At 43.2% G+C, this 12,258-nt stretch overlaps 1 protein-coding gene across 1 annotated transcript in view; it reads right to left on the reverse strand.

Moving 5' to 3' along the window:
• The window catches only part of sdk2b (sidekick cell adhesion molecule 2b), an 88,121-nt gene that overhangs the window by 11,438 nt on the left and 64,425 nt on the right, over window positions 1-12,258 (reverse strand). The window contains exons 34-42 of the mRNA XM_030755817.1: window positions 10,057-10,158; window positions 9,787-9,902; window positions 9,229-9,415; window positions 6,942-7,079; window positions 6,372-6,533; window positions 6,160-6,285; window positions 4,934-5,098; window positions 4,633-4,773; window positions 1,674-1,812 (exon numbers count right to left, since the gene is read on the reverse strand). Coding sequence (XP_030611677.1) covers window positions 1,674-1,812; window positions 4,633-4,773; window positions 4,934-5,098; window positions 6,160-6,285; window positions 6,372-6,533; window positions 6,942-7,079; window positions 9,229-9,415; window positions 9,787-9,902; window positions 10,057-10,158 — 1,276 coding nt within the window. The remainder of the gene's footprint in view (window positions 1-1,673; window positions 1,813-4,632; window positions 4,774-4,933; window positions 5,099-6,159; window positions 6,286-6,371; window positions 6,534-6,941; window positions 7,080-9,228; window positions 9,416-9,786; window positions 9,903-10,056; window positions 10,159-12,258) is intronic.

The following is a 12,258-nucleotide window of genomic DNA, read 5'->3' on the forward strand; positions in this document are numbered from 1 at the left end:
CAGCCAAACAGAGGACTGAGCCAAAGTGAAGAACAGCTATTGCGAGCCTACTGGGACATTATGATAAACTGCCTGTTTTAAAACACTGAGGAATCTCAGCCCACTTTCACCCTGCTTCTCCTTGACTCTCATACACTGTTGAATGAGGCGTAAATTATTTATCAGCTCTCTCACTTGGACAGAGAGAAGGGTCCACTTAATCCTCTCACAGCAAAATTCAGTCAGCAGCACGTCAGGTAAGGAATGAGAACCAGAGGGTGAAATCAAATCTGCCCCCTGGTCTTTACTCATTACCGGGCTCTCCTCTCGCTACAATCGCCTGAAGGGACTCATTAACATGTCTGAAGTATTCAGGAGCTTTGTCACTCAAGAGTGTTTAAAACCATGTTAATCTACATTAAATTACTTCACCGAGACCTCTTTAAACCCACAACCAGTGTCAGGGTTGGTTTCAAAAAGCAAAAAGACAATAACAGAAGGTCACCCAGGGAGTGTTAATCCATCCCTGCTGATCATCACAGACCCGAGACACGTTTAGACTGCTTTGGTTTAATAACAAGCATTTATGTGCTATTAGTGTGGACTAATGTCATATATAAATTATAGGACCACACAGTCTCCAAATTATTTACATTTGACCAAAATCAGCGTGTTTACTGTCAAACTATCATGAGCACCCATTTTAATCTTCTTGCAGGAACAAAAAGTTGCACTTAAGGTTCAAGTAGTGGCAGATTAAACCATCAGTTTCCAACGGTTCTGACATGGCTGTGAGCTGTGATTCACTAGCAGAAGTATTGGCCCTTGTATTAAACTCTGAACAAATAATCTCCACAGAGAGAAAATCTCTGCGAGGATCAGCTGCAAATGGCATTTGCTGTCTGACACAGTTCTGAATTAAAATGAATACAGCAGGATTAGGAATGTGTTTGATTTCTGATCCTGGTGTAACACAAAGGACTTCATCCTGTCTTTGGTATTCACAGACCCGAGATCAAGATGTGGCTTTAATCTATAATCGGAGAGTCAGGTGTTGGGATTTGGATTTCTCCGCTATGGGTTGAGTTCAAAGAGTGCTGACTGTACATCTGTGCATTCTTTCCCTCCGAGCCTCCCCTGAAAGTCGGAGACATAGTAGTAGGGAGCTGCCTGGAAGCATCTCAAAGACCTGTGCCTGCTTTGATCTGTCCTCAAGGTTACACTCATTGAATTACACACAACCCAACAGACTTCTCCAGCTTACGCTGCCTACATGGATACAAGGAAACAGTTCATTTATTTCAGGGGACTTTAGAATGCATTTACCTCCTTCACTCACAGGACAGTTGTATCCACATGACATAACTAACAATCTGTCCACAACAACATGGAAGCAGCCGTCTGTGAGTCCACATCTTATACGCAGAACAAACAGGTTCTAATGATCTCATGCAAAGTGTGCCGTCAGATCTGAACTGGTCTTTATATGCTGCTCTCAGCCAGCAGAAGGAGATTTAAGCTGTTTAAGAGTGTTTTTTTTACAGCACTCAAAGTGTTTTCAGGCATGAGGTAAAGCTTTCATGGGTTACCCAGTTATTTTTACCATATGGCTGTTTCATTTAGATATTAAATTAAGCTTCTCTCTTATATATTATTTGCGTGTGCATTTTTCTGCCGATGTGTTGCTCACTCACCTGGTGTAGACGCCGTTCTTTCGACAGAAAGAGTTTTTTACAGACAGCCGTCGGTTGTTGAGCTCCAGAGCGGGGAAACGGCCTTCATCCAGGCTGACCATGTCTCCGTGAGTAAGAGCGTTACAATTGGAGTTGTTACCTGGACACACGTACAGAGACACTGTGTGACCACAGGCCGGACGGACAGGCAGGTTAGAGTCCGGGAAAGCTGAGGGAACCACTTGATCTTTTAGATCTTAAAAATACTAAAACAACATTTTCGTGTCAAACCTGTGTAAACCTTTCAGCACACAGGCTTTTATTTCATCAGTTACACCTTCAGATGCCACTGTGTTTGCCTTCAAGGTTCAAATCGTTGAAGTAAATAGTGGTTTTCATATTTATGACCTGCAGCAATAGCTCAGAATTTTGGAAAATAGATTTATTCACTTTCTAGCCAAGAGAAAGAAGAAAAGATCAATAAAACAAAATATGTAACTGGAGCCAGGAGCTGATTAACTTAGATACCTAAGGGATCAGCTAGCTGGGGATGTTAATTAGTGAGGTTTACAAGTGCTGCTCGGTGGATTTTGTTCCCCTCACACAGATAGCTGCTTCCCTGTTTCCACTCGGTGTTAGTTATTCCAACCATTTTCTGACTCTAGCCTTTTATTGATCAGACAGCTACAAGAATGATATTTACATCTAATCCTCAACAATAAATTGAATAAGACTTTTTCCTAACAAGTGTCAAGTCATGCAATGAGGATTTTCAAAAGGTCCAAAAAACATGTGGATGAAAATTCAGCAGGTTTGCATGTCAGTGGAAATATAATATTACAAATTCAGTACAAATGACAGTGCTTAACAAATTTATTAGAACGCCTGTCAGAAAAACAAGGAAACAGAAATGTTTTAGAAATCTGTCAAAAACATGTTCAAAACTAAAAACTACTGAATTCATATCTTCATATTTGAGCCAGCACACCGGACTAATCTGAGAAGTCAGAAATTAATCAAGCATAACATTCAACCACTAGAACAAATTCCTCTGTTCTTTTTATCCATCCATCCATCCATCCATCCATCCATCCATCCATCCATCCACCCATCCACCCATCCATCCATCCATCTATCCATCCACCCATCCATCCATCCATCCATCCATCCATCCATCCATCCATCCATCCACCCATCCATCCATCCATCCATCCATCCATCCATCCATCCATCCATCCATCCATCCATCCATCCATCCATTCACCCATCCATCCATCCATCCATCCATCCATCCATCCATCCATCCATCCCTCCCCAGGGCTGGCTCATGGGGGCAGCAGCCTAAGCAGAAAAACCCTGTCCTCCCTCTCCTCAGCCACCTCCTTCAGCTTATCTGGGGGGGAGCACCGAGGCGTTCCCAGGTCAGCCAAGAGATGTAATCTCTCCATCATGTCCAGGGTCTACACTGTAGGACTTGCCTGAAACACCTCACCCAAGAGGTGCCCATGAGGCATCCTAGTCAGATGCCCGAACCACCTCAACTGGCTCCTTTTGATGTGGAGGAGCAGCGGCTCTACTCCTCACCCTATCTCTAAGAGAAAGGCTAGTCACTCTTTGGAGGAAGCTCATTTCCACCATTTGTATCTGTGATCTCGCTCACAACCACAGGTGAGGGTATGGACGTAGCTCGACCGGTAAATTGGCCGCCTCTCTTTTACGCTCACGACGATGGGGCTGCGGTGTCGTGTCTGCATCACTGCAGCCGCAGCCCCGATCCGTCTGTCAATCTCCCGCTCCCCTCGCTCATGGACAAGACCCCGAGATACTTCAATTCCTCCACCTGGGGCAGCAGCTCGTCCCTGACTTGGAGTGGGCACTCCACCCTTTTCTTACTACAGTCTCAGACTTCGAGGGCATGCTAATTCTAATTCTGCTTTTTTATAAGACAACAAACTTGAAAAATCATGGATAACAATAATTATATTTTAGCATTAACAATTTCAATTAAAGAGCTTGCACATACTGATGGATTAACTATTACAGAAACATAAAAAGTGATTTTGGTAATTAGTGATAATTTAGTTCAGCTGTGGCATGAAACTCACATTGGGTGGTGGTCTAATACATTTGTTATTTCTATATACAGAGATATATACTGTGTGATCTATGGTAAAGGAATGTGCTTAACACCAACCGTGAGTCACATGTGAATATTTTGCTTTGACTTTGACCTCATGATTAATCAAAAAGTCAACCATGTAAACAGGGAGTGACAGGCCAGCTTCTGCTGAAGATTAATGCTCGGAGAGAATCCTGCTTGCCATGTTAGGGGTTAAAAACACTTTGAGTCATCCTACAGGTGGCCACAGCCAGACCAGGGCCTGCATGCTTGCTCGGGGCTACTTAAGGTCAATTGGTGGTTATGCAAACACAGAGAAAAGAAATAGCAGCCCAGTGGCCTGGGCCAGATTCCTAGAGGAGGATATGGAGGCTTTGAGAGTGTCTTTGTGTTGGAATGAGAAGGAACCTCTTGTTTTCTCTCCATCAGTCAGAAAGATGGGCAGTGACCCACAGGGACCCCACCCCTCCCCTGCCTGGCAGCTAAACAGCTCTGGCAAAAGTGCTGAGCTGAGGGAAATACCCGCTGATGTCAGAGCTGCACTGAATGGATAAGTATGCACCCCGCTCCTGCTTCCTTTCTCTCCTCCTCTGGTTTTTGTTGCCCTGCAACCCAGTCAGTGACCTGATTCATTCAAAAGTAGAATTCACCCCTCTACAAAAAAGTTAACTCCAATCCTCTGCTCACTATTTGAAAAGTGCAAATAATAAAAACCCTTTAATAAGTTTGACTGTTTCGTGAGAAAAAAGGCACGTCATCAGATTCCTTGCCCTCCGTGCCACTGGGCTAAGAAACAAAATACAAGGAGGGCTTCCATGATAGATAAATGTTCCATTTAACTGTGCAACTGTGTGTGCTCACCTGATTCGGACTTTTTTGCATACTTCTTGCTCTGTCCTCTGATAATGAGGATGAAAACTAGCAGCAGAATGAAGATGAGCCCCACTAGAGCCACCACGACCAGGAACCACCACTCCTCATAGAAAGGAGCCACTTTTTGGGCTAGATAAAAAAAAAAAAACAGAAAATTGAAATTCATGGTTGTTAAAAACATGTATCCATATTTCTGTGAAGTCTGAATGACCTAAGGGGATTTAATTAAGCCTCAAAGTTAATGTAATTCAGTTCATTCAATTCTATTAACAAATACAAGAAAGCTCACCAGATATGGAGGGAGAGGGTAGACTCGGAGAGCCGTAGCCATAGTCGTTCACTCCGATGACCCGAAAGTCATAACTGACACCTTGTTTCAGTACGTCCATGTTGAATGTGTGCGATGTTGCATCCTTGGGGATGTCCTTGATTAAGATATCCCACAAACCCTCATCTGTAATGGAATTTAAATGGAAAAATTGGGTCACAGGAGGCTGTCAATGTTAGTTAAACAACCAAAAATATTTAAACAATGTCCGTATGTCATCGTTAACAGGCTGTTTGTTTGTTTGATACGCGGCTCCGGTCTGGCTGCCAGCTCCAAGGGTAATTGATAATTCTTAAAAATATTACACAATCCATCAATTTCACTGCTCTCGTAAAAATTTACAACCAACAAATTCTACAACATAAATAGTGGAGCGGCCATATTTCAAATGAAGCAGCATTAGATGCCTTGCTGCTTGCTATGGAAATCGTGCCAGAGATCATTTATTACACACCGCTGCTTGTAAATAAATGTGTAGGTATGACCACAAACAGCCAAGCAGGAGAAGTTCATCTGTCATGGTGCTGAACTTTGTAATTTGATCTAAATACAAAAATAAATTGTTGAGTAATTTGACACTGCAGAGACTTATGGCCCCTGCCATATGGATAAGAGAGCGAAAAGGGGGATATGGGACTTATTTAACCATCTTCACCCCCCCTGCACATTAATCTATACTAAAAAAATATCCATCATTCCTTGCAAACCTTCTTTAAAATGTAGGACTAGGTATCCCTTTCAATTTTCACTTAGAAGCTGTGAAACACATCTCTGCCTGCGAGTCACCCACCATCCATCACCCTGATCGCCATGCCAAGGCTTGTCAATCACAGCTGAAACAGGATGCCAATTGTCTTGACTGTAGCGCCTGAATCAATAACCCATTAAAATGCCAGGGACACAGACTCTAGGGCAGCAGATGTTGACACTTTACACCACTTTCCTTAATCAAAATCTCACACAAGGCAAGGTTTAATCATCATGTAAAACACCTGTTAATAACATGCTTACTAACACCGGCACTCTTAGAAGCATTTACACCGATTTTAAACTTAAATTCTTCAGATGCAAAGTCACAAAATTTCTACTGGCATATAGATTATATACTCATTCATTATAGCATAACTGCATAAATTATTTCAATACATAGTTTGCAGTCTCCTTGCCTGTGGGTGGCTGATGCCTACCTGAGGGTCTGGCCTCAATTACATAGCGTGTTATGGGAGAGCGTCCTGGGTCTCCAGGGGTCCAGTGAATGGTCAGGGCTGAACTGTAGCGTGTGATAAATGGCTCTCCAGGGGGTCCTGGGGCGCCTGAGAAAGAATGATACAGTATTTATTACTGTATTAAAACAAATAATGAAAACATTTTCAGATTTCAAAAACGCCACTGCACCTACCTTCCCCCGGTCCAGTGGTGATGTTTGCCTCCACCTCAGGCCCGTAGATGAAGGTCTTGGCCCGGATGCGGAAGTTGTACGTGACACCATCTGCCAGGTCTCTGACCTTCAACCAGAGGGGGCCGGTCCCCTTCACATCCACTGTCACCGTCTTACTGACGCCTGGGGGGGAGGGGGAGTGGAGACAGTCGGCACAGGCCACTGAAGACTCTAGACAAACACACCACATTTAAAGCAGGTCTTACACAGGCCAGGCAATGTGCAAGCACACCCAACATATGCAAGTGCACACACAGAGTAATGGAATTAGTCGTGGGAAACATGTTTGTATTTTGGCACCGAAGCCACATTTTATCTGGGATGATAGCAGTAGATATGTAAAAGGTTGTGATGAATAATGAGCTGTTTATCTTGATGTAATGGTTAGCTTATAGCTAAAGAAATGCACAACATAAGATTGATGAGTAAGTGTTAACTCTAAAACTAGTTAGTTCTTGTAGTGTGCATTGAGCTTTTATAGCCAGCAGCCATTCTGTGCAGAGAAAGTTGAAATGGTTAAGAATCTGTTACCATCTACAGGTGTGGACGGTTCATAGACCAGACGATAGCCCTCAATGATGCCATTAGGGAAGGTGGGCTCGCCCCAGGACACATTGACTGAGGTGGTGGTCAGTTCACTGAAGTGAATGAAGCTGGGGGCACTGGGGGCTGGAATATACAGAGGTCAAAGATGGAAAGTCACATGGGTTATACTCAATAGACAAATTCAAAGTATGCCTACGGGGCTTTATACATTTTTCACAGACAAACCTTTGGAAAAAATGTGTGAAATGTGTGTTGGATGATGCTGTGAAACAGAGTCAGTGCTAAACAAAAAATAAAAGATAGTTACAACCCAAAAAGAAATCTGTTACATTTCTCATGAAATTTTTTTTCCCACAAGCCACTTTAATGTCACAACCTATATTTGTTCTACTTTATATGGCCAATGAACTTCTTGAGGATTGAAGGAAATGAGTTTTTAAGAAGTTTTTAAGAAGAATGTTTGCTCTTACCATCTTTACATTTATTTGCCTGAGAAATCTGTCTTAGACTGGAAAATAAACATAATTGATTAATGACACAGAAGCTGATGTTTGGTGTCAGCCAAGAACAGTGTGTTGATTCTGGGTTTGCTTCTATCACTAATAGATTATCAATAACAGACATCAGGACTCTGTTGGATGGAATGATCAGCCACTGACGGAGATCAAACCAACGATAAAGGGAAGGTCCGAGGTCATGTGAACACCCAGCTGCTGGAATCCTTTGTCTTGCACATTTCTAGTTTTGTATATGATGTAACCAAGATTGATAAGCTTTGACTATATGAAACCCTGAGCTGAAGAAGAGAGTGTCAGTACCACACTGGGCATGGTATGTATTCTGACCCAGATTAAACTGTAACTTGTGTGAAAATGGCTAATTAAATGCAATAATTGAACTCCTTATTCCATTGTTTTGTGTAATTCCTGTTCGATAAACAAACAGGCAGAAACCTAGTAAAAATGACCCGTTCTTAGTTTTCAACAGGATACATTAGGAAATCTAACTGTCTCTACAGGTGCTGGTTCTTTTTTAAATGGTAGTAATTTAAACATGTACAGATTTTTCTTACTGGAGGTCCAGACCAACTGCTGCAACTGAAAATGACTGGCTGAGGACTCTGGAGTGAGCCTGAGCCCTTGCTCATGAGTTCAGCTTCACAGATTATGTTAAAAAATATATATATGTTATTAGCAATATATATATATATATATATATATATATATATATATATATATATATATATATATATATATATATATATATATATATATATATATATATATATATATATATATATATATATATTGCTAATTGTAACTACATACATATTGCCTGTAGACCCTCCTGCAGCAGGCTGAGCTCCTGAAACCACTGTGCTGAAATACACATTTTCCTCTGCTGCCTTTAAGCCTGCTGAGCAGGAGGTGAGAGGCTTGCAACAGACAAAGCCTCTTTGTTTTTAAAAAGATGGGATAGCCATCTTCCTAATACATGCCCCTCCCTACCAGCTTGTCATTTGCTTCCTCCTTTCACTGCAGAAAGCACTGGGGAAAAAACAAGAATCTGTGAACACCTTCTTTCCTTTTTACTCGTCTGGGACACAGTAGTAAAATGCATCAAAAATAGATTCCTTTACATAGAGCTTTTTGGGAGATAAATATTGCTTTGGTGTGTTTATAGATGGCACCCTGGTAGAAAGTCCCATGAGTCACAGAAAGAGGGAGAACAAAGAAAGGGGGGCAGAGCAGGGGGCATCTTTGATACAGCGTGCCTGTAGACTTTATGAAGCTCACTGACTAAATTTCCACAGCATCAGACAAAAGACGAGATTCAGCAAATAAGTTAGAATGGGTTAGCTGATTAGAAACTTATGCTCCGTGTGTGGCTCCACTAACATCGTTTGGCACGCTGCTGACAACAGCGATTAGCATCATCGTCAAATCAAATCCTTTCCCCATGGCTGACTCATCCACTTTGAGAAAACTCTCATGGTTCTCTAAACTAACATCGGCGCTGCCACCAGCACATAAATATGACAAATGAATAAACACAGCTGTACACGCTCTAATTTATCTGCTTTAGTCCTGTCATGATACTACCACATTTGTCTTAAGCTTGTCTTTTATTTCCAGAGAACATCTCCATCATGTGTGCATGCATCATATACAGAAATATTTGTTTTACTACACTGCTTGATCCTGGCTGTTGTGCTCTTTCATACTGAATAACGATTTTGCATATTCATTGGGGGTCTTGTAACTACATGTACCTGCTTGCTGAGTGCGTCCTCTGGTCGGGGGGCTGCGAGGTCCATCCCCAGCAGCGTTGAATGGTGCGACGCTGATCATATAGGTGGTGTAACCGGTCAGGTTCTTCAGCTTCACCCCTCCTTCAGGCATAAACAGAGTCCGCATCCGCTCTGTCTCATTCTTACGCTGGAATTCCCAAAAGTAAATCTACATGGAAAAGCACAAACATAAATAAATATCTGCAGATATTGTTTAGGGAATGCAGCGGGTTCTGCTTCTCTAAAACTCCCATTTCGAACTCCCTGATGGGAAATACACAATTATATTTTATTCCCTGCAAATGTTTTCTTGAGCAGCAGACTGAACCTTTTATTGAAGCCCCCTCTGGAAAACACTGCTCGCTAAAATTGTCAATTTAATGGTGATTAACATCAGATGAATCCAGTCTCGTGTGAACCACTAAAATGTAAATATTTAATGATAAAAACACAACACAGCATTGTTGGATTATTACACTGCACTATAAAAGTGGGCCGAATACGGCAGCCAGCAGAGTTCAGGAGAACTGAGCCTCTGACCTTGTAACCCTGAATGTCGCCGTTCTGCGTGTCCACAGGCGGAGGCTCCCACGTCACATCCAGCTGGGTGGCTGTTGCGGACTGAATCGCCACGTTCTGGGGCGGGGCGGTCGGCACTGTCACAGCCATTCACATAAATTAGATTTAACAATGACATTTTTAATCACTATGCTCAGAAATTACAGCTTCAAGGAGAAACGACTGAGTAAAAACAGAAAAAAGTTGGTGTTTAAGAAAGATCTACTTGCTCATAAGGGGACGTGTGCATACCTGCTTCTCCCACAAACACCTCCTGTGGTGGGCTGGTTGGCCCCTCACCCACAGCATTGTACACACTCATGCGTATCTCATAGCGCTTGTGTTTGCTTAGCTCTGCAGGAGAAGCAGAAAGTTTGGAGTATAAGGTTAGGAATTATATCAAACACAATATCTGTGATATACACTGCTCAAAAAAATAAAGGGAACACTTAAACAACTCAATATAACTCCAAGTAAATCAAACTTCTGTGAAATCAAACTGTCCACTTAGGAAGCAACACTGATTGACAATCAGTTTCACATGCTGTTGTGCAAATGGAATAGACAACAGGTGGAAATTATTGGCAAATAGCAAGACACACTCAATAAAGGAGTGCTTCTGCAGGTGGGGACCACAGACCACTTCTCAGTACCTATGCTTTCTACTTGATGTTTTGGTCACTTTTGAATGTTGGTGGTGCTTTCACACTCGTGGTAGCATGAGACAGACTCTACAACCCACACAAGTGGCTCAGGTAGTGCAGCTCATCCAGGATGGCACATCAATGCGAGCTGTGGAAAGAAGGTTTGCTGTGTCTGTCAGCGTAGTGTCCAGAGGCTGGAGGTGCTACCAGGAGACAGGCCAGTACACCAGGAGACGTGGAGGAGGCCGTAGGAGGGCAACAACCCAGCAGCAGGACCGCTACCTCTGCCTTTGTGCAAGGAGGAACAGGAGGAGCACTGCCAGAGCCCTGCAAAATGACCTCCAGCAGGCCACAAATGTGCATGTGTCTGCACAAACGGTTAGAAACCGACTCCATGAGGATGGTATGAGGGCCCGATGTCCACAGATGGGGGTTGTGCTCACAGCCCAACACCGTGCAGGACGTTTGGCATTTGCCAGAGAACACCAGGATTGGCAAATTCGCCACTGGCGCCCTGTGCTCTTCACAGATGAAAGCCGGTTCACACTGAGCACATGTGACAGACGTGACAGAGTCTGGAGACGCCGTGGAGATTGATCTGCTGCCTGCAACATCCTTCAGCATGACCGGTTTGGCAGTGGGTCAGTAATGGTGTGGGGTGGCATTTCTTTGGAGGGCCGCACAGCCCTCCATGTGCTCGCCAGAGGTAGCATGACTGCCATTAGGTACAGAGATGAGATCCTCAGACCCCTTGTGAGACCATATGCTGGTGGGGTTGGCCCTGGGTTCCTCCTAATGCAGGACAATGCTAGACCTCATGTGGCTGGAGTGTGTCAGCAGTTCCTGCAAGATGAAGGCATTGAAGCTATGGACCGGCCCGCCCGTTCCCCAGACCTGAATCCAATTGAGCACATCTGGGACATCATGTCTCGCTCCATCCACCAACGTCATGTTGCACCACAGACTGTCCAGGAGTTGGCAGATGCTTTAGTCCAGGTCTGGGAGGAGATCCCTCAGGAGACCATCCACCACCTCATCAGGAGCATGCCCAGGCATTGTAGGGAGGTCATACAGGCACGTGGAGGCCACACACAATACTGAGCCTCATTTTGACTTGTTTTAAGGACATTACATCAAAGTTGGATCAGCCTGTAGTGAGTTTTTCCACTTTAATTTTGTGTGTGACTCCCAATCCAGGCCTCCATTGGTTAATAAATTTGATTTCTATTGATGATTTTTGTGTGATTTTGTTGTCAGCACATTCAACTTTGTACAGAACAAAGTGTTCAATGAGAATATTTCATTCATTCAGATCTAGGATGTATTATTTGAGTGTCCCCTTTATTTTTTTGAGATGTGTATATGCTAAATCTGCACATGGGAATATTTTCCCATTTTTGAAACTCAGAATTGCTCTGCAGGTGACCATCAAGAGGTCTGCTGACCTCCCACCTGTTTCAGCACCCCCCACCCCACCCCCCATGCCCCGAACAATTAGTTAAATAGCAAATGTAATAAAAAGGTCCCTGAATGGCTTCTCATCCACCTACACAACACCACTGCAAGGAATTTAACACAATTTTACTGCTGCCCTCAGAAGACATTTCTATTTCAATTACAAATTCACTGTAATTATGAGACTGCTGAATCCTGCATTGTGGGGGTACAGGAGAAATATGTGACCATCTGCTTTTGCAGTGCTCATCCAAATAAGCTGACATGTGCAAACCAAAGAGCATGCTGGACCAGGCATGCTTGTGTATTCAGCGTTCAAGAATCTCTGTGTACAAAGCGCTCCATTGGCCTCAGT

This window comes from Archocentrus centrarchus, chromosome 19 (genome assembly GCF_007364275.1).
Source record: "Archocentrus centrarchus isolate MPI-CPG fArcCen1 chromosome 19, fArcCen1, whole genome shotgun sequence".
NCBI classification, from domain to species: Eukaryota; Metazoa; Chordata; class Actinopteri; order Cichliformes; family Cichlidae; genus Archocentrus; species Archocentrus centrarchus.